Source organism: Oryctolagus cuniculus, chromosome 20 (assembly GCF_051225735.1).
Source record: "Oryctolagus cuniculus isolate XC-2025 breed Fujian yellow rabbit chromosome 20, ASM5122573v1, whole genome shotgun sequence".
Lineage (NCBI taxonomy): Eukaryota > Metazoa > Chordata > Mammalia > Lagomorpha > Leporidae > Oryctolagus > Oryctolagus cuniculus.
Genome location: NC_142886.1, coordinates 25,389,711 through 25,412,789, shown reverse-complemented (window position 1 = coordinate 25,412,789; position 23,079 = coordinate 25,389,711). Strand labels below are relative to the sequence as shown.

Genomic DNA, 23,079 nt, shown 5'->3' with positions numbered 1-23,079 from the left:
ACAACTGATGTGATAACCAAGACAGCTACTAAATGACTAATAGGTGGGTAGTATATACAGTACAGATAAGAGGGACAAAAAAGATTATTCACTTCTTAAGCAGGACACAGCAAGATGGCATAAGATTTCATCACACTACTTAGAATGGCGTGTATTTAAAACTTATGAATTGCTTATTTCTGGAACTGTATAATATTATCATTGCTGACTGTGGGTTAACAGAAACTATGGAAACCAGAACAGTGGAAAAGGGGGGACTACCGTAGCATGCAAACAGCAACCACAGGAAAGTTGAAGTAGCCAAATAGTAACAGCACACAAGAAAAGCTCTATAAAGACCTCTTATCTTCAGATTTACAGTACACTGGTCAACTCCATAGGACTCACTCTCTCAGGTCTGCTCTCTCGGCCTGGTGGTTTCAAAATGTCATCCACGTTCTTTGATTCGGGCTTCTTCTCAACCCGGGGAGCCGGAGGAGGCTGGTGGCTTAGTGAAGGGGCTGGCAAGGGCATTCGTTCCTCTGGGTAAGTCCTTCGTTCTCCTAGAATTCCAGCAGTTGAACAAAATTACTAAGTCTAGTGGTTTGAGGGCCACTTTAAACCTTAAATAGAGAAAGATTAATATAATCCTACCAAAATCAAGAAAACGAGAAGACTTAGCTATGATTTCAAGCAAACAAAATACTGAATTCATCCTTGCTTGTACAAAATGTAAGAAAAGGTGTGGGTGGGTATCACAGTGCAGCAGGTTAAGCCACCACCACATCCTCTAACAGAATGCTGGTTCCAGTCCTGGCTACTCCACTTCTGATACAGTTCCCTACTAATGTGCAGCAGCAGGAGATGGCTCAAGACCTTGAATCCCTGTCACCCACTGTGGGAGACTCAGATGGAGGTCCTGGCTCTTGGCTTCAGCCTGGCCCAGCACTGCTGTTTGTGGCCATTTGGAGAGTGAACCAAATCAAAGATTGTGTGTGTGTGTGTGTGTGTATGCACACGCATGTGTATGTGACACAGCCTTTCATATAAATAAATATTTAAATCTAAGAATACAGTTAAGCAACAGAACACAGAATAATAAATACTCTGCTGGATAGTCCACATGTGACAATAGTTTTGTAAACTCTGCTTTATAGTTCTAAGAACAAGCATCATCAATTTACGAAAGCTTGTTCCTATAAATAGGTATGAGTTTCTAGTTAAGTAAAATTGGTAACAGTGAAAAGCTAAAAGCAACCAAAGCATCCAACAGTAAGGGTCTTATATTTTATCCACTCAATTAAAAGTCACAGAGCCACTAATAGGTTTACATATGGAAAGCTGTGCATGGTATAGAATCAATCAGAAAAAGCACCAAAAAAGAGTTTGGTGTCGTGGCACAGTGGGTTAAGTGCTGTTTGCAATGCCAACATTTCGTATCTGAGTGCAAGTTTGAGGGCTATCCTGCTTCTGGACCAGTTTCCGATTATGTACCTGGGAGGCAACAGATGATGGTCCAAGTACTTGGGCCCCTGCCACCCATGTCAGAGACCAGGATGGATTTCCTGGCTCTTGGCTTCAGCCTGGCCTAGTCCTGGCTATTGCAGCCATTTGGGGTGTGAACTAGCGGACAGAAGATGTGCCTTTCTCATTCTGCCTTTCAAATAAACAAATTAATCTTAGAAAAAGCACCATAAAGAAATTATGCTTCAACTTTCTTTACATGCTTAACATCCTTGTAATTATAGATATCACTCTACCTCCAAACATGGATGGCCCTTCATAGGCTGGGCGGTCAGACTTCCGGTCATAGGATGGCCTATCAAACCCCCCTCTCCTGGATGAAGAATGGTCTTTTTTGTCTCGATATGACTGAGTCCTAGAAGGTAAAACAGGAAATTGTTTGGTGTACAGAAAATATACAGAGGTCTATGTTTCAGAATACAACACCATCATCTGCCCAATTTTCTCTATGGGTAGTTGTTCTACATGGTCCATATTTTGCTTTGATTTTTATTTTATATCTACTTTACATAAACATCTACAAAGCTCAGAAATTTCAAAGATAAATCCTTTACCTACTAATTAAGACATGAATGCTTCTAAATTTGACAATAACATTTCCTTTTCTTTCTGACTATCTTCATTTCCTATATAACCCTCTGGAATTCAAACTAGTAAAACTCAGATACCTACTTTCCTGAAAGTTGGTCCAGAACTGCTCTTCTCTCTCCAGATCAGACACACATATGCATGTGAATAGGTTATCAACTACATTTCCCTTAAATACACTAACTTTTGCTGAACTCATTTATCTGGTACTCTGCACACCTAGCAGTTTTCATAGCATACCTGTCATCTCGGGGTCGGCGTTCTCTGTCAAATCGATCCCGGTCATAGTCAATAACACCACGATCCCGGTCTCGATCTCTATGTGTCTCTCGATCTCTTTTAAAATCTCGATGATCTGCTATAATATTACTTTGACGATCAAAATAAGGCTCACGGTCTCTGTCCCTATCATAACGATCACGTTGGCCTGCATGCTCTACAAAAACAATTAGTACAAAACAAGAACTGTATCCCTTTTTTGGAAAGAAAAACAAAAAAATACAAATCTAGCTTTAGAACTAGTATAAACTGCTGTCCTAAATTCAGTAACAATCTTTTAGCTATACTAAAAGAAGGCCCTGAAAATCTTACCAAAAGGAAATTCATGTGATAATTAGGCCCAAAAACATTTAAAAATACTACTCTTGGGGCTAGCACTATGGTGCCAGTTCAATTCCTGGCTGCTCCACTTCTGGTCCAGCTCCCTACTAATGTGCCTGAGAAAGCAGTGGAAGATGGCCCAAGTGCTTGTGCCGCTGCATTCATGTAGGAGACCCAAATGAAGCTCCTGGCTCCTGGCTCCAGCCTGGCCCAGCCCTGGCTGATGTTCAGGAAATTTAGGGAGTCAATCAGTGGATGGAAGATTGATTTCTCTCTCTGTAACTGACTTTCAAATAAATAAATAAATCTTAAAAAATAAAATAAAAAAAATGCTATTCTCTCTGGAAATCCTACCTGTATCAAAGGTTGACCTTTCAGGTAGTGGATCTGGGCGTAGAGTTATTCTTTCTCCATAGGGTATCTGCTCAACTTTATTAGAGGATATATCTGGCAAACAAAACCAAGAATAAAATGTTGTAACAGTGAAACTTAAGGAAACAGTGAAAGCTTAAGATATAAGAATAACAATTCCTACAGAACCCCAAATACTACCATTACTTACCTCTACCATGGCCATAATCAACAGTCTGCTGTACTGGTGGTGGTTTGGACATTGGTGGCATACCTATAGGCATTGGGCCAGGAGGTGGAATGGAAGAGTGAATAGGTGGGGGTGGTAATACTGGAGCAGATGGAATTGATGCTGTTTCAGGCTTAAATTCTGAATTCAATCCTTGTTCATCATTTGTATCCCACAGCCCATAGAAAGAATCTTCATCCCAGCGTTCCTGTTCCACAGCTGAAGTCTGTGGCTTTATCACTGGAGGAGGAGGCGGAGGCGGAGGTGGAGGTGGTAGAGGTGGAGGTATTGGGACCGGAGGCCTGGTCATAGGAACAGATGATCTTGGTGGAGCAGGGGGTCTTACAATCGAACCTGGTGGTTTGCCCATAGGAGGGGGCGGTCTATAGGATCCTGGAGGCTAGAGAACAGAGCAAATAGCTTAGTGGATGAGCATGCCACAATTTTTTACAGATAAGTGGAAATTAAAATCAGGTTCTGATACATAAAAGAAAAAAATTAGGGGGCAGCAGTGTGGCATAGAGGGTTAAGCCACCAGCTGTGATGCCAGCATCCTATATGAGCACTGGTTAAAGTCCAAGCTGCTCTATTTCCAATCCAGTTCCCTGCTAATAGGTCTGAGAAAGCAGCAGCAGATGACCCAAGTCCTTGGGTCCCTAATACCCATGTAGGAGACCTGAATGGAGTTCTAGGCTCCTGGCCTCAGTCTAGCCCAGCACTGGCCATTGCAGCCATTTGGGGAGTGACTAGTGGATGGGAGATATCTCCCTCTCTCTGTACCTTTCTAACTCTGCCTTTCAAATAAATAAATAAATAAATATATTTTTAAAAAAATTTATGTGAGAGGTAGAGTTACACACAGAAACAGGGAGAGACAAAGAGAAAGGTCTTCCATCTGCTGATCCACTCCCCAAATGGTTGCAATGGCCGGAGCTGAGCTCATCCAAAGCCATGAAGCCAGGAGCTTCCTCCAGGCCTCCCACATGGGTGCAGAGGCCCAAGCATTTGCGCCATCTTCCACTGCTTTCCCAAGCCATTAACAAAGAGCTGGACCGGAAGAGGAGCAGCTGGGACATGAACCAGCACCTATATGGAATGCCGGTGCTGCAGGTGGAGGTTTAGTCTACTATGTCACAGTGCTGGCCCCAATAAAATAAATATTTTATAAGAGAGAAAATTAATAAATTGGATTCATTCAAAATTTAAGACTTTGTGCTTACGACACCATCAGAAAAATGGAAAGATATGCCACAAACACAGAGGTAGAAAATTTATGTAAATCTCTTATCTGATGAAATAGTTGAATTCAGAATACATGAAACTCTAAAAATTCAGTAAGACACACAATAAAAATATACATATAGGCTAAAGATTTGAAGGGTTATTTCTACCAAGAAGATACATTAATGGCCAATAAGTACATGAAAAGAAACTCAATATTACTAGAGAAATGTAAGTTAAAACCATATTGAGGTACCATTTTACACTGACTAGAATGGATCTAAGTAGTAAGACACATAAAAACAAATGATTGTGAGGACGTGGAGAGAGAAGAACCCCCTTAGACTTTTAGTGGGGATATAAAATAGTGTCACTACTTTGGAAAATGGTTTGTCATTCTGAAAAGAACCCAGTGATTTCATTTCCAGGTATTTGTCCAAGAAAAATAAGAACATACATCCACCCAAAAAATTGCATACAAACATCAGTTATTTAGCAACCCAAATGTCTGTGAACTGATGAATGGATAAACAGAATATGGTATATACACACAATGCATTATTATTCAGTGATAAAAGATATAGAGGGGCCGGCACTGTGGCGGAGCAGGTAAAGCCGCCCGCCTGTAGTGCTGGCATCCCATATGGGTGATGCTTTGAGACCTGGCTGCTCCACTTCCCATCCAGCTCTCTGCTGTGGCCTGGGAAAGCAGTGGAAGACAGCCCACATCCTTGGGCCCCTGTGTCTGTTTGGGAGACCTGGTGGAGGCTCCTGGCTCCTGGCTTCAGATCAGCCCAGCTCCAGTCATTGTGGCCATTTGGGGAGTGAACCAAGGGATGGAAGACCCCCCACTCTCTGCATCTCTGCTTTTCAAATAAATAAATAAATGTCTTTAAAAAAAAAGAGAGAGAGACACAGAATATTGATTCATGCATCACATGAATGAACTGAAAATATTATGCTAAGTAAAAGAAAACAGATGCAAAAGGGCATATACTACATGATTCCATCTACATGAAATGCCCACAAAGGCAAACCTCGAAGTAAGGGCTGCTTGGAACTGAGAGCAGGAATAAGGATTAATTTGCAAACTGGCAGAGGGATCTTACTAGGGTGATGAAATGTTCTAAAAGTGGTTTATAACTGTGACAGCTGCTTGTTGAATTTAATTTTTAAAAATTACTGAAGTCTACATTTAAATTGGGTGAACTGTATGACATATGAATTACACCTAAATAAAGTTGCTTAGAAGAAGGAATAAAAGAAGGGAGGGTACTGTGGTACAACTGCTGCTTGAGATGCCCACACCCTACATCAGAGTGCCTGGGATGGAGTCCCGCCTCAGTTTCTGATCCAGCTTCCTGTTAATGTACACCCTGGGGAACAATAGCTATACTTGGGTGCCTGCTACCCAGAAGGGAGACCTGGGTGAAGTGTTAGGCTCCTGGTTTTGGCCTGGCCCAGCTTTTGCTGCTGTGGGTATTTGGGGAGTAAATCAGCAGATCCAAGATCTCTTTCTCACTCAGAAAAAAAGGAAGAGAAAAAGAAACTGCTCTCAACATTATCATCTATTCCAACAATGCACCACACCCTTTCTTTCTTCTCCTTACCCCAAAATAGGGTAGTATCCACTTAGACTCAAATGTCTCAGGCCCACCCCAAACCAACCGAATTTCTGAGTGTGGGGTCCTTAGTTTAAAACAAAAACAAGGGGCTGGTGCCGTGGCGTAGGGGGTAAAGCAGCTGCCTGCAGTGCCAGCATCTGATATGGATGCTGGTTCGAGTCCCGGCTGTTCCACTTCCGATCTAGCTCTCTGCTCTGGCCTGGGAAAGCAGTAGAAGATGGCTCAAATGCTTAGGCTCCTGTACCCAAATTGGAGACCTGGAAGCAGCTCCTGGCTCCTAGCTTCAGATTGCCCCAGCTATGGCCGTTGCAGCCATTGGGGGAGTGAACCAGTAGATGGAAGATTTCTCTCTCTCTCTGCCTCTGCCTCTCTGTAACTCTGCCTTTCAATTAAAATAAATAAATCTTTAAAACAAAACAAAATCTATAATAATTATTATGTTCATTCCTTAAGAACGTCAGCTATAAATTATCTTTCTACTCCCTATCTCATCTACAAAACCAGTAACCTTCCAGTATGAGAAACAAACTCGGGATGGCGGATGGCCCCTGGACTGCTATTCCTTTCAGTTGTCTGCTTGACAACAGTAGTTTGTGGCAAGGGTAGGATCAACAAATAACATAAGCACTGAGAAACCAAAAAAAGCAACTAAAAGGATGGGGCCGGCGCTGTGGCATAGCGGGAAATGCCGCCACCTGCAGTGCTGGCATCCCATATGGGCGCCAGTTCAAGCCCTGGCTGCTCCACTTCCAATCCAACTCTCTGCTATGGCCTGGAAAGGCAGTGGAAGATGGCCCAAGTCCTTGGATCTCTGCACCCGCATGGGAGACCAGGAGGAAGCACCTGGCTCCTGGCTTCGGATCGGCATAGCTCTGGCCGTAGCGGCCATTTGGGGGGTGAACCAACGGAGGGAAGACCTTTCTCTCTCTCTCTCTCACCTTCTAACTCTACCTGTCAAATAAATCAAAAAAAAAAAAAAAAAAAAAAGGTTACACAGAGAGAAGGAGAGGCAGAGAGAGCGAGAGGTCTTCCATCCACTGGTTCACTCCCCAGTCGATCGCAATGGTGGGAGCTGTGCTGATCTGAAGCCAGGAGCCAGGAGCTTCTACCAGGTCTCCCAATTGGGCCATCTTCCTTTGCCCTCCCAGGCCATAGCAGGGAGTTGGATTGGAAGTGGAGCAGCCAGGACTAGAACCGGTGCCCATATGGGATGCTGGCACTGCAGGCAGCGACTTTACCCGCTACACCACAGTGCTGGCCCCACATTTGTTTTCTAAAAGCAACCACCAAATGCCAAGAGAAATTTGCATTAAAGAGATGGGTAGCATGTTTTGGCAGACAGGTCCCATCCATTCAACACTGAAACTCCAAATATATTTTAATCTTCTAAGCTTGACTCAAACACTTAGTTCCCATTTCTCTTAAGTTCATTGTTTCTGGTTTGTTTTCAGTTTACTGGCCACTAGTTCAGACTCAGAACAGCCACTAATATACATTACTCACTCTGACAGTGGAATGAGATGGACAGAGATGAATGAGAATGTTCCTGAAGTAACCTTGGCAAGAACTGACCGAGGCTGGAACTGAGGTTGTGGGAAGTGGATGAAAATACCTCAGCAATATTAAGAAGGTGGTAAACGGAGCATGGGGCTGACTGCCATGTTGAATTATGGTGACCAGATGACAGTGAGGAAAAAGAACAGCTCGATGGGAGATGACTTTGAGCCCATTCTGAGCATGTTGAGTCTGACAGGAGACAGATCTAGAGAGACACTGCGTGTGCATACAAGGGTCAGGAGACAGGATCCGGGGACTCAACGTCACCATGGCAGTCACTGATGTCAACACTGTGCTTGAGTGTGACATGTCAGACAAGTTGGAAGAGAGCACTGAGAAAGGAAGAGTTAGCTTGGAAAAACGGCTCAGCAGTGGCTGTTCCCCTTAATGTGCTGTCATGAAATCAGTTGCATGGTATCTTTTTTAAAGCTTATCACTGGCTTAAAGGTAAATCACAAATGAGAAAAACAAAAAGCCCAAACCAGTTGGGCAGGCATGTGGCACAGCGTTAGGTTAAAGCCTTAGCCTGAAGCACAGGCATCCCATATGGGCGCTGGTTCTAGTCCCAGCTGCTCCTCTTCCAATCCAGCTCTCTGCTATGGCCAGGCAAAGCAATAGAAGATGGCCCAAGTCCTTGGGACCCTGCACCTGTGTGGGGGACCCGGAAGAGGGTCCTGGCTACGGATCGGTGCAGCTCTGGCCGTTGCGGCCATCTGGGGAGTGAACCAGCGGATGGAAGACCTCTCTCTCTGTTTCTACCCCTCTCTGTAACTGTCTTTCAAATAAATAAAATAAATCTTTAGAAAAAAAAATCAAAGAAAACAAAACATAAGCACCCCTTTTCACAACTTAGTGAACAGTACTAGCATATGGACTGGAGTGTGACGTTTGATCTCCTCCCCTGCTGAAGAGCTAGTGGCCTAAACGGATAAGCATCACTAAGAGGCTCACATCTAGCCCTGCAGAGAGGGGAAAACAGGCCTATTTGGACATAGAAACTTATAAGGAAAACAATACAATTCTGTGAACATGAAGTCATGCAATTCAGGTGTGCCTGGTGTACTCAGCAAAACCTGGGAAAAGCAGCATTTCTGCCGTAGTTTTGACTGTACCTACAAGATGGTCAAAGGTCAATTACCAGTTTTTACTTTACCAAAATGTACACTTTCCACAGAGAAAATTTACACTTATTGTAATGTAAAAAAGAATCAAACAACATATAAACATACAGAGTAGAAACCGTCTCATTTTCTGAGAACACCTTTTCCCATACCGGATACATGGTGGGTCTTGAAGGTGTGTTCTGCAACCTTGAATCCTGTGGTGGTGGGTGGTCGGCCATCTGTGGCTCACACCCAAAGTCCTTCATCTTTTGAAGCTGTTCTTTCTGTTCCCTGTAAACAATAAAATTGCCACTGCACATAAGACATGTTTACTCCATTTACTCCATATTAAGTCCTAAATGTCTACAGTTAATATCAAACCTTAAAAAAAGAGACCTAAAAACCTGATCCTACAATCCTAAGCAGTGCCTGATAACACCTCTGTGTAACACTTTTGCTTTTATGCAGATAATTCATCAGTTATATATGACCTATATATAATTATCAATTACTGAAGATATTCCAGGATGGATTCTACAACTGGCCTCAACATCTATTCTAATGTATCATCTACTTGTCAGGTTTTTCCTTCATCCCACCAAAAGCTCTCTTACTATTTTTTTAATACTCTTTAGACCAAAGATTGCAAAATGGTCCAGAAAAGGTTTTTTACTTGGCTTTCACATTAATTTTATAAATTTGAATTAGCTGCTCTTATTCATTAAACAAAATATTTTACATATAAACTCCAATTCTGAAGAGATTTGGTAATAATAGGCTTATATGCCCACATGCCAACAATGAGTGGAGCAGAAGCTGCCCATGTTAGATAAGCAGTTTCCATAATCCCCACCACACTATACCGATTACAGCTGGTCCACTTTCACTCATTTTTGTTACATTTCTGATTCTTATGGATATTTATATCATGGACCCTGCTGTAAATGAGAACAAATGTTAGTCTATAGCTTTAACAACAATGTTTCATATTTCTAAACATTAATTAATTATGTAAACCTTCAGGTTTTTCTTTAAATCCTGGTTAAGTTCCTTTAATTTTTTCTTACCATGCCTATCTGAAACATGTTTAAAATCTCTACAACCTCCTCAGACCTTTTAGAACTCCTCCTTACATTTTGTACAGTGTGGTGGGCCAAACAGACATAAGGTGAGAATCAAGTATGTAGGACTGCTTTCGGCCTCATGTAAATCACATTCCTGTGATAGTCCTTACAGCTGTACCCCAAAGCAACATAATCCACCTCTCTTCAACTATGACCACTATTCTCTCTTTGTTTATTTTAATTGTGTTCATGTGGCCTAGAAAGAGTTTTTAAAAAAAGGGATGATGAAGAAGCAGCACCTTTTACCCAGCATTTATATGCAAAGCAATAGTGGATGAAAAGAAAATTTCAAAAGAAAAGAAACCCTAGCAGGTTAGCAACGCCAATCAGCCTGATGTTCTCCATAAATAACAGATCGTACAGTCAGACAGAGTTCAAATTCTGAGTCTGCCACTTACTGGCAGAGTGGACGTAACGTCTCTGAGCCTTAGTGTCCTTTGTGAAGTGGGGATGATACCACTTATCTTTGCAGGCCTTTGAGATATAAAGATTTGAGAAAGGAGCGTTGAGACAATATACATTAAGTTATTAGCACAGTGCCTGGCACACAGTAGGTGTCAAATCAGAAGTATCAACAGTTCAGAAGAGAACAGTGCAGCAGCTAAACGTCCTATGACGTGCTTTCCACATCTTCTTCACGAGTAATCTGGGAAGAATAAACCTCTCAGATTATATTCTCCGGAAGTGACAAAACCTGTTTTACTAACTAAGGCAAGTGGCCTTTTTGTCTTTACCTACAGGTGTCCTTCCTCATACTTTTCTAGTCCTAAAGTTTCTATTACAGTTTCTATGGCATAATCCACAAATGTAGACCGAAATAGAAAAATGAAAGTACCACAATACATTTGAATTGATTCAAAACCTAATCATTAGCTTATTTTCTAAAAAGAAAAAAAAAAACTACTTTAAAAGTTGTCACTGACTCTCAACTTCCTCTCCTGGGATATGGCTGGTTTAAGGATTTAATGGGTTGTTATATAAACACTTAGATCAGTTCCTAGAAGAGTTAAGCATGCAATAAATGTTAGCTTTGTTGTTATTGCCACTACCTGGGAAACATTATGTAGATACCTATATGTGGTTGATTGTAAGTCAAGAAATTCGAATTTTATTCATCATCTCTCAAAGAAAATATCTGATTATGAACAAACAAGTAACAGCCTCAAGCAGAAAATATCTGACTCTGGTTATAATGAAAGATAACTAAAAAGAAAGTATCAATAGTTAAACAAATCTGAGGATGCTTGAAAGTAAATCACTCTCAGTTTCAACAGAGAAAAAAATTCAGCACTTTCCAAAGTTATAATCAAAGATTAGTGAATATAAAGTCTAGCAGATTTAATACCAAAGAGCAAACTGCCTCCTGGAACAGGCGGAGGTTATGCACGGGGCCTGTGAAATCCAGAGCCTGGAAAGGGAAGTTTGACACCTGAAGCATGCGCAGGCATGGCAGGGCAGCAGCACAGCTACAAAGGCCAAGAACAGCAAGCCTTTCTCACGTCTCGGGGCACAGGTTTATAGTTCACACTGTTCCCACAAACCCACGCTAACCCTAAAACGCACTGGATGATGAGAAATTAAAAGTATATAAGAACTTGAAGTAAAATGATTCCATTCAAATACATCATTTCACTTTAAAAAAGAGCAGACCGAATGTGGTGTTGAGTAAAAAGAAAAGATCTTAAGGAGTCAACTTACCGAAGCATTTTCAGTTCTTGTGCAGCTTTCAAAATGATTTCGTGCTGCCTCTGACTGAGAACCATCACCCCTCCAAGGCCTTGATCAGAGTCTAAGTTTGCATCGGACCCCATCATTTCAGAGGAATGATGTGAGGAGGGCATATGTTCCGCCATGGGGGAATGTCTCTCCACATCAGATGGGTACCATCTGTCTGACAACCGTTCTCTTTCCCAGTCCATTCTGTCAGGAACATAATCTCGCTTTTCCCGCCACGTATCTCCTCTTTCTGGATACTCTCGAATTCTCAACTCACCCCTATCACGGAAATCTCGATCATACCCATGGTCTCGATTTCTTTCTTCTCTCCATCTATCATCCCGATATCTATCCAGAGGTGGAAGAGGTGGGAGGGGTGGTAAAGGCGGAAGAGACGGAATATCGCGTTCATGAAACTGTGATTCTTGTTCATCCAGTGGTCTCCCATAATCTCTGTCCCACTCATTATCCAGATTTCTATCATACATATCCATGGGTCTTCCAATTCGATCCACATCCCTGTCCATGTCCCTGTCCATTTCCCTATTGTAGTCCTCATCCATATCCTGGTCTCTCTCCCAATCTTCCCACCAAGGGCCTCGCCGATCTCCATCATGAGACCTTGATGGAGGCCCTGAGAACCTGTCCTCTCTATTATATGGATCAAGTGTATCATCTTGATAGTCACGTTCACACTCTCTCCAGTATCTATCTCTATCCCAATCATCAAGTCTTTCTCGGTCCATTGGAGCACTTCTACCATCTAATGGGAACTCTTCATGCCCTCTCTCTTCGCCATGGTTCCATGGAGCCCTCGGAGGCTCATCCCGGTGATAGGGATACATTTTTTCCCCACCATCTCCTGGTTCTGGTCGGAATAGACCTCTATCACGACCAAAATCTGGTCTTCCTAGTCCCCTCTCCCGATTGCCAGGCCCTCGAGGAGGTCCCCTTTCCCTGCTCCCAGCTCTGCGGGGTGGTACTCTCTCCCTACTCCCAGCCCTTCGAGGGGGTCCTCTCTCCAGACTACCGGCCCTCCGAGGTAGCCCCCTTTCCCGGCTGCCAGCCCTACCCCTTTCCTGGCTGCCTTGCAGACCACCTGGCACTTTCTCCCGACTGTTTCCTGGCCTCATCAGCCCCCTATCCCGGTTGCCTTCTCTGCTCATCTTCTCTCGACTATCTTCTCTCCTGCCCATCATCTTATCACGAAAGTCTTCTTGTTTGACCAACCCTGGGCCTCGACTGATTGGCTGGCCACGACCTCTATTTACCAGTCCTTTATCTCGAGTGTCTTCCATTCTGCTTTGCCCTGGACCTCTGTAAGATGAGCTGCTGCCTCGATTGCCTTCTGACCTATTATCTCTGCTATCTGGCCGGGGCAAACCTTTATCTTGGTTGTTTTCAGGATGGGGCAGACCAATACCCATAGGTTTAAAATCATTATCTGCAGTTAATGATGATGATGTTGCTACTGCTGTTCCTCCCTCCATCCCCCCAGCTTTTGAGGGAAAAGTAGATTGAGCAGGTACAGGTTTATTTGCAAGAGATACAGGCTGAGTAACAGCTTGGGCTTTGTCCATTTGAGTCTCCACACTTTGAGAATTCGGGTCCCAATCAGAAGGCTCTATGGGCCCTTCCGAGACTTCGCTTTTAGGTGGCTCTTGTTGAGAGTCGCTTAGATTCTCATCTGACTGAGCCGCCTTGGCATCCTTTACATCTGCAGCCATGGGAAATGCAGCTGATTGCATTTTAAAATTCTTCTGCTGGTTACTATTGGTGTCTGCTAATGGTTCTTTGCTTCCTGAAAGAGGCTCTGCTTGTGACTTAGGCTGCTGCTGATGTTGCTGTCCAAAAGCTGGTTTGGGGCCTTTCCACTGTGGTCCACTTTGTCGAGGACTTAGGGATGTATTGGGGGTAATATAAAATTGAGATGCTGGCCCCCGGGGAATCATTCCCCATTTGCTTTTAGTGCCCTCTGCTGGGTGACCTTCATATCTGGGTCTTGGCCCATCGGGGCGATTTCCTTCAAAACGAGGCCCTTTGGGTCTCGGTCCTTCACACCTTGACCCTAAATCCTCAAATCTTCGAGGACCATCAAATCTACAAGTAAAACAAAAGATATTACTCAAGACAGTAAAGCAGAAAAAAATTCTCCATGTAAGAATATTTAAGGCACTCTCATTTTAGAGTTTGTTTACAACAATGACTCTTTCAGCCATGAACAATTCTGAGCCATCTCCATGTTCAGACCAGTATGTTAGGGTGGCAGTGCTCAGAAAGTCTTAGGACAGGCTTTGGAAATCATGTCAGTATTATTAATTCATTTCAACACATCTCCTACAGCAAGTCACAGGAAAGACAGCAAAGCCCACTCATTTTAAATGGAAAAATAAATCAACAAATTGCATAACTAACCCTGAGGGTACTTATTATAGAACAACAAGAAAATATAGAATGGTTATAAATATCATTGGAGCAAGCACTCACATCTCGATTAACTGACACAAGTTTAAAAACACAGTAGCCATATCTTAAGAGTGTGCTCTGACATTGTAAAGTCTGCACAGATATGTATTTTCCTATGGACTCACTCATTCAGTAAACATTTATTGCACATCCCTTATCTAATCAGGCACTCTACTATACCCAAGAGATTTAGGAATGAAATGTCATCTGTGACCCCAAAGAATTTACAATCAAGAGCAAAGAGAACCTAAGTATAAATAAGCGCCAACAGATGCAATGACTAACATGGATCTGCAAATAACAGAGCAACAGAGGAAAGACTGGCCGACTCTGGCAGGAGGAAAGGTGCTGCCCAGTAAGGGCTTCACACAATAAGAGATGGTTCAGGCGAGTGCTGAAAGACAAACCCTCTGAGATCAGACTGACAGAGTGTGCTAGAGATGAGGCAAGTAGGTGGCGAGGGCATCTCAGGCTAAGTAAGCATTTGGAGGAAAGGCAGAGAAACACATACCAACATAGCAGAGAGTTTAGCACGGGTGATGCAAGGAGATAGAGTCAGGAGAGCTGGGGCGGAGGGAGGAGTGGAAAAGCAGCACATTAAGAAATTGTGGGGGGAGGGTGTGGTACGGTAGCAGATAAAGCCACTGCCTGCAGTGCTGACATCTCATATGGGCACCGGTTCAAGTTCCAGCTGCTCTACTTCCGATCCAGTGCTCTGCTCTGGCCTGGGAAAGCAGTGGAAGATGGCCCAAGTCCTTGGGCCCCTGCACCCACAAGGGAGATCTGGAAGAAGCTCCTGGTTTCAGATCGCTGCAGCTCCAGCAGTTCTGGCCATCTAGGGAGTGAGCCAGTGGATAGAAGACCTCTCTCTCTCTCTGTCTCTCTGTAACTCTGCCTTTCAAATAAATAAATCTTTGAAAAAGGAAGGAAGGAAGGAAGGAAGGGAGGGAGGGAGGGAGAGAGGGAGGAAGGAAGGGAGGGGCCATTGCTGTGGCCTAGTGGGTTAAGTTATAGCCTGTGGCGCTAGCATCCCACTTGGGCACTGGTTCAAGTCCTGACTGCTCCACTTCCAATACAGCCCTCTGCTAATGTGCCTAGAGAAGCAGTAGAAGATGGTCCAAATCCTTGGACCCCTGTACCCACACGGGAGACCCAGAAGAAGCTCCAGGCTCTTGGCTTCAGCTTGGCCCAGCCCCGGTCCTTGCAGCCATCTGGAGAGTGGAGTGAACCAGGAAATGGAAGATCTCTCTCTCTCTCTCTCTCTCTCCCTCTCCCCCTCTCTCTCTGCCTTTCAAATAAATAAATCCAAAGGGGGGAAAAAAAAGGCAGTGAAAGCAAGCATCGGTCTCTAGAGACCTTGCAGGTCTCCCGTGGCAGAGTCTGCTGCTGCTCCTCCAAACACCCACTCCCACCATTCTCCACCAGGGCCTCTCTATTTTTAGCTGGACACAGGCTCCCCAGAGACTCTCTTTTCCAACTTCTCTTACAGCCAGAACTTGTAGCCAACATCTGGCCACTTGGCTGACAGTGAAAATTAGTCACACAACCTTCTGGGCTGTCCCCTTAAAGGGAAGAGTCACGTCTTCCTCTTCATTATTTTCTTTTTCATGTTAGTGCTGACACAGTGGTGAAGTACTCTGGACCACGTAAACAAAGACAATGTACTAGTGGGTGGTTAGGATACAAATCAGAAAGAACCTGGATTCCTGACACTGTAAATTCACACGTAAGTCCTGAGAGAGGATAAACTTCTGAACTGGTAAAGCCATCTGCCTCTGGATTGGTTACAACAGATGAATTCAGCTGGCTAAGGAGTGTGGAACTTCCATACAAGCTATTAGAGTTACTAAATATAATCTGTTTTTTAAGAAATGGTTTTAGCAGAAAAATATCAAAAGGATAGTAGGGAAAGATTTTTAAAATTATTTATTCATTTAAATGGAGGAAGGGGAGGGCGGGGAGTAGGGAGAGAGGCAGAGAGAGAGAGAGAGACTATCTTCAATCTGCTGGTTCATTCCCCAAATCCCCACAACAGGTAAGGCTGGGCCAGGCTGAAGCTAGGAGCCCAACTCAATCCAAGTCTCCTACATGGGTGGCAGGGACCCAGCTACTTAGCCATCGTCTGCTGTCTCCCAAGGTGTGCATTAGTAGGCTGCTGGAATTGGAAATGGGCCCAGGACTCAAACTCAGGCTCCACTGTGGGATACAGACAAACCCAAGTGACATCTTAACCACTGCACCAAATGTCAACCCCACAAGGAAAAGAATTCACAGATAATTTCTATAATCTGGGTAAATGAAGGTGATGCCCATTTTTTAAAAAAGATTTATTTATTGACTTATTTTAAAGGCAGAGAGAGAAAAAGAGAGATCTTCTCTTCCATCTGCTGGCTTAGGCTCATTTCCCAAATGACTGCAACAGTTGGGGATGGGTCATGCTAAGACCAGGATCCAGGAACTCTGTGTCTACTTAGGCCATCACCTGCTGCCTCCCAGGAACATTAGCAGGAAGCTGGATCAGAAGGAAAAGTGGGACTTAACTCTAGGCACTTTGATATGGGATGCAGGTACCCCAAACAGTGGCTTACTCTGCTGTGCCCCAACACCCACCCTGGAGACTCCTATTCTACAGTCGTAACTGATATGAGGGCATAAAAGTGAAATGTGAAAGAAGATAGAACTAACAGGATTTTCTAATGGGTCGGGGGAGATCATAGTGTAAAGGCAAGAATTCAGGTGACTGAGGGGCCAGTGATGCCTTTAAAAAGCAATGACAAAGGTTCTGCTTCATTTATTTGGGAAATCAATGAATAATAAATTTAGTTTTAGCAAAACTTCTCATCCCTGTGACTTGAGGCTTTGCTGGTCTAACACTTCTGCCAGAGGAGTAACAATGATTCTAGGAAGCTGCAGTTGAGACTTCAGAAGGGGTTTACTGCATTGGCTGGGGTGATGAACTGGGTCCCTGCTGCACAAAGGGGGTCAGGAAGAACACGTCTGAAACATGACGGTTCCTTGAGGACACCTGCAGTACAGGCGTGTCCTGTGACTACAGTCAGCAGAAACCACAACCTACTGCAGACAGCACTGCAAAAATGAAGGTTTGGGCCACCCAACCAAGCAAGGAGCCAGGCCTAGGTGAGCTGCTTGCTGAGAACAAGGGGAGCATGGACTGAGTGGTGGAAGAAGGTAATTTTAAATACCAGTTCTGACCATATGACCAGTTGTAGAAATAAGGATTATAATACTTATGAATATTTCTTCCTTAATTCAATGCATGCGTGTTTGACATATACATTTCAAAATATTTTTGGTTCATTTGTTTTCTTATCATCTAATGTAAGACATGTTAACAATAGTTAACTTTCTATTTCAGCATTTACATTGCAGAATATCAAAACAGGGAACATAAACTGGCTAGGACAATGAATACTACCACTCCATCTCCCCCCAAAAAAGACTTCATATCCTCTTCTGGGGAAAGGGTTAGTTAGTGTTTTTAGTTGTCCAGGGATAAAGGCTTATCTTAGGTACAAAAATCTCCTTGTGGGGGCCGGCCCTATGGCATAGTGGACCCACATACCACATGGGTGCTGATTTGAGTACCAGCTACTCCACTGCCGATTCAGCCTCCTAATGCACCTGGGTAAGTAGTGGAAGATGGCACAAGTCCTCAGGTCCCTGCATCCATGTGGGAGACCTGGATGGTGTTCCTGGCTCCTGGCTTCAGATCAAGCTAGCTCTGGCTTTTGTGGTCATTTGGGGAGTAAACCAGTGGGTGAAAGATATGTCTCCCACCCCCACCCCTGCCCCATAACTCTGCCTTTCAAATAAATAAATCTTAAAAAAAAAAAAAAAATCACCCTATGGTCCACTATAATCAGAAACATGTAAGAAGGGGAATTCTGGGAAATGAGTTCAGCATAGCCAAGTTAACACTCCATAAACCCAACACAAGAAATTTAAAAACAAAACAAAACAAAACAAACAAAAAAAAACATAACCCACAATAAACAGATGAGAATCTTGTTTTTAAATTCTCAAGACAAATATGAATAGAAATTTACAGAGCTGGAAGAAGCTGTGGTTCAGGGTACTGGCAACACAAGGGGGTAAAATCAAAATGGGCTGGCCGGCAACGCAGCTCACTAGGCTAATCCTCCACCTGCGGCACCGGCACCCCGGCTTCTAGTCCTGGTTGCTCCTCTTCCAGTCCAGCTCTCTGCTGTGGCCCTGGAAGGCAGTGGAGGATGGCCCAAGTGCTTGGGCCCTGCACCCGCATGGGAAACCAAGAGGAAGCACCTGGATTGGCACAGCGTGCCGGCCGTAGAAGCCATTTGGGGGGTGAACCAACGGAAGGAAGACCTTTCTCTCTGTCTCCCTCTCTCTCTCTAACTCTGCCTGTCAAAAAAAAAAAAAAAAAATATATATATATATATATATATATCAAAATGGGCTGATTTATGTACAGAATCCCACGGCCCATCAGGATTCTCAGACACCAGGGATGCTGGGGAAGAGCAGGAGTAAAATTTGGGACTAAGAAGATGTCAATTACAACCTACATTCAGAACCATCAACCAGCCCTTTCCCAGGCTGAACGTCTCTAAATTCCTGTATTTGGGAGTTGCCTAGCAGTAGCAGACAGTTCCTTGTCTTATCACCTAAAGCAAAACGTGACAACTGACATATACTTCACAGACACACAGCACCCCTATAGCTCATCAGGGTCACCCGTTGTTCAAAGTAAATGGACAGCCAAAAATCACTAGCTATTTAAGAAAGAGATCAAAAGATAGATAAATAAGACATGAATATGGAAAAACAGAGGCAAAACACAGAACTTATAAAAATCTCCTCACATCGGTACCCTCAGAGATTTTTAAAAAGAATATACCTATAAATTAAGAACGATTTGCTATTAAAAAATTCAGACACATAAGAACCATAAAATTTTTTACAATTCTCAAAATAAAAAAATGCAGAGCATTAGAAGTCAAATTATGTCAGAAAAATACAACAAAACAAAAGAAAAAAGACACAAACATAGTCAATCCATGATCCAAAGAAATTTCTTCCAGATAGAAAGAATCCAGCACACTGAGTACTCAGTATAATTAATAAAACCAAACCTTAAAAAAATCTGAAATTTCAGAATATCAGAAATAAAATGTTTCTGGCAGCAGTAGGAAAAGAATCAGAAGAACACAACAGCCACACTCAGTGACAGAAGAAAACAATTACCCTAAAGCCTGGAAGGATAATTATATTCAACTACAAAGTCCTTTTCCAAATTACTGTCAAGTGAGCGGTAAGAATAAAGACATTTTCAGACAAAAGCACTCAGAAAAACAGCCTTCCCACTCATACTTCCTAAATTACATGAGATGCATTTTTGGGAAAAGGAGGTGCTGAACCTTAACAGGAAGCCAGGAGATTCAGCCAACAGAAAATCCAATCCAGGGGGACGGTGACAGGAAAATGCTGTGCTACCCGCCACGTGGCAGATGCACACAGCAACCAACCCGTCCAGGAACGAGGATGCCTGACTTTGGGAGACAGGTCTCTCCAGAAGAGGAGATGGTGCTTTCAGGAGTGTAGAGGAATATTTGAAAGAAACTGCAAGCAGAAACAGAAATGGGAATTCTAGAAAAAAAAAAACCACTACACAAAAGAAAATGTAATCATAGTACCCTACCTTACTGAGTTCTACAGTAAGCATTTATAAAGGTAAGTATCACAGGTTTATCAAAATAGTGATATAAACATATTGAGAAGATGGGGTTTGAGGATAGAGAAAGAACTACACCTTCATCAGAACAGAAAGTTAACACATCTAAAACGTGCCAGAGAGGAGCAAGGCCTTATTGAGTGCATGAAGCTAGTTACCAAAAGAGAGAGCTGAAGAATTAAAAGAGGTTGTCTATCAGGAAACATAGGTAGGAGTGGTGAGGGGCAGTAAATGGCTGTGTCATTTGATTTATTCTAAAACCATGTCTATGTGTAGACATACTTTGATAAAAATGTAAAATGTATGTTTTTCAAAGGGCACAAAGAGGGGCAGGCATTTAGTCTAATGATTAACATACTGGTTAGAATGTCCACATATGGGTATGAGAGGGCCTGGGTTCAAGTCCCAGCTTCACTCTTGATTCTACCTTGCGCTGAGGGTACACCTTGGGAGGGAGCAGCTGATGGCTGAAGCACATAGGTCCCTGCCACACACAGGAGTTCCCAGCTTCTGACTTTGGCCTCGCCCACCCCCAGCCATTGCAGGCATTTGGGGACCGAACCAACAGACAGGCATTTGTCTGTCTCTGTGATTCTGCATTTTAAAAAAAGGGAAGGGGCAGAGATTAGCCTTCATCAGGAGCTGGGCTTGTTCTCAAGACTACAAGAAAGAGGGACATGGTAAGAAAAGGTTAGTGGTGGAGATGAGGAGCTGCACTGGGCCTGGCAGATAGCCCTGATTCCCTGTTAGGTAGGAAGCCAAATTAAAGACAGAAAACAAAATAAAGATACTTACTGAAACTGAGAGAAGAAGCACTAGGACAGACTTGGCACAGCTATCATCAGCACAGGGGAAAAAAGCTGACCAGAAACTCATCAAATGGACTGAGATTCAGTCAACAGTGAATCCAATCTGGGGGCTGACCAGGGACCCATTGTGAATGGCGTTAAGGATGGAGAACATAGTTACAGAGTGCAACAAATATGCTGTTTTAGGGCTTGTGATGGTTGGGTACCTTTTCTTGAAGTTACATTTATTAATTCAAAGTGCTAGAATAATATTATAGACCATTAGAATTATTATTAATCCACGTAGTAAAAAGACTATCTTTCACAAAGTGTAAGTCAGTAAGAAAACTATCAACGTGTTATCTGGTATTCCAAATTATGAATGTGAACAAGCCATTTTCCTAACTTAACTGTGAATGACTTGAGAATTTTATCCATTACACACTTTGATATAAACAGTATTTATTGAACACCTACTAATTGGCAGGTACTGTGCTAATACAAGAAACAGAATCCAACTTGCAAAGAATCCACAAGAGTAAGACAAGTGAGTCAACAGTCAGAACAGAATCTGATGAATATGGGGCTTGTTTCTCCTGCTAACTAAAGTATTCCCAGTGTCTGCCTCATTGTAGGATCTCAGTTTATGATTAAGGAAGTGCCACCCCTGGGACAGGAAAAACAGGAGTCAGTGAAGCAGAAAGGAGATTCAAGATCGAGAGAAGAGCAGGTGTGCGGTCAGAGGAAGGAGAAAGGAAGCAGGAAGCATTAAAGGTGAGCAGATGAAGAGATTATGGCAGAAAGATTCATACAGCAAACAAAGGGTAAGGTGCTTTGCTTTCAGAATGGCTGATTAACAGCCAAGAACCACCATTTTTATTTTCATACTGGGAACCAGGAAAATGTTGAGACTATTTGAAATATGCTTTCAACATTACATATAAATGGGAATTTAAAATTTTTGATGTTTAAAGACATACAATGATAACACTCAAAACCTTTTTCATTTATTTTATTTATTTTTAAGGATTTATTTTTACTTATTTGAAAGTCAGAGTTACACACAGAGAGGAGAGGCAAGGAGAGGTTGGTCGGTCTTCCATCCGCTGATTCACTCCCCAGATGGCCACAATGGCCGGAGCTGCACCGATCCAAAGCCAGGAGTGGGTCTAGGGGCCCAAGGACTTGCGCCATCTTCTACTGCTTTCCCAGGCCATAGAAGAGATCTGGATTGAAGTGGAGCAGCTGGGATTCGAATCTGCATCCATATGGGATATCAGCACTGCAGGCAGCAGCTTTACCCGCTACACCACAGTGCCGGCTCCACCTTTTTCATTTATAAAAGTAAAGCTCTTCAACATCTTTGGAAGCAAAGCTCTTTAAAACTCAGTAGGGGCTGGTGTTTGGCACAGCGGTTAAGGCACTGTTTGGGACTCATGTATTTCACACTTGAATGCTTCAGTTCAAGTCCCCAGCTTCCTGCTAATGGGCACTTGAGTTGATGGCTCAAGTACAGGTTCCTGCTACCTACATGGGAGACCTGGATTGAGTTCCAGGCTCTTGGCTTCGATCTGACACAGCCTTGGTCTTTGTGGGTATTTTGGAGAGTGACCCAGCAGATGAAAATCTATCTCTCTTTCAAATAAATGAATAATTTTCAAAATTTTTGTACAAATTTTAAAATCTGTATTTCATCAACAATGAAATATTGTGATCTTTTAAACATTTATTTGAATTACAGTAAAAATGTAAGATGTGTTCACTAAATATAATCACATAAAATGGACACACTGCACATTTGACAAAAAAGAAAGCTAACAAATATTTGGTATTCAAGTCTTAAAAACTTTTTGCATTTTTTTTTTTTTGACAGAGTGGACAGTGAGAGAGAGAGAGAGAGAAAGGTCTTCCTTTTGCCATTGGTTCACCCTCCAATGGCCGCCACGGCTGGTGTGCTGCGGCCGGCGCACCGCGCTGATCCGAAGGCAGGAGCCAGGTACTTCTCCTGGTCTCCCATGGGGTGCAGGGCCCAAGCACCTGGGCCATCCTCCACTGCACTCCTGGGCCACAGCAGAGAGCTGGCCTGGAAGAGGGGCAACCGGGACAGAATCCGGCGCCCCGACCGGGACTAGAACCCGGTGTGCTGGCGCCGCTAGGTGGAGGATTAGCCTATTGAGCCACGGTGCCGGCTGCATCATTATTTCATAAACTCATAAAAATACCTAAAAGTTGGTAAAAAAAATTGTACCTCAGAGTAGGTAGAAAAATTTCAAAGTTTAATATAAAACCTCTAAATTGAGTATAAAAACTTAAGAGGTATGCAGAAATACAATTACCCTTAAACAAGGTGTTATTTGAATCAGACTATTTGAATGATTAATAGACCATGGGAATTAAAAGATACCAAATTCTGGCATCAAATTCCTTCCTTTCTGGTTTTCATCTGAAGTAATGCCTATTTTCTAGTAACCAAGGTG

At 43.1% G+C, this 23,079-nt stretch overlaps 1 protein-coding gene across 3 annotated transcripts in view; it reads right to left on the bottom strand.

Annotated features, from left to right (window-relative positions):
• Positions 1-23,079, bottom strand: part of YLPM1 (YLP motif containing 1) — an 83,463-nt gene that overhangs the window by 25,783 nt on the left and 34,601 nt on the right. For 2 of the 3 annotated variants that reach the window (XR_011384926.2, XM_051826234.3), the window contains exons 5-11: positions 11,600-13,717; positions 8,948-9,068; positions 3,254-3,671; positions 3,046-3,138; positions 2,332-2,527; positions 1,740-1,858; positions 388-542 (exon numbers count right to left, since the gene is read on the bottom strand). Coding sequence is in view for 2 of the 3 variants with exons in the window: in XM_051826234.3 (XP_051682194.2) it covers positions 388-542; positions 1,740-1,858; positions 2,332-2,527; positions 3,046-3,138; positions 3,254-3,671; positions 8,948-9,068; positions 11,600-13,717 (3,220 nt within the window). In the remaining variant the exon portion in view is untranslated. The remainder of the gene's footprint in view (positions 1-387; positions 543-1,739; positions 1,859-2,331; positions 2,528-3,045; positions 3,139-3,253; positions 3,672-8,947; positions 9,069-11,599; positions 13,718-23,079) is intronic. The other variant, XM_070065276.2, reaches the window with a different exon arrangement.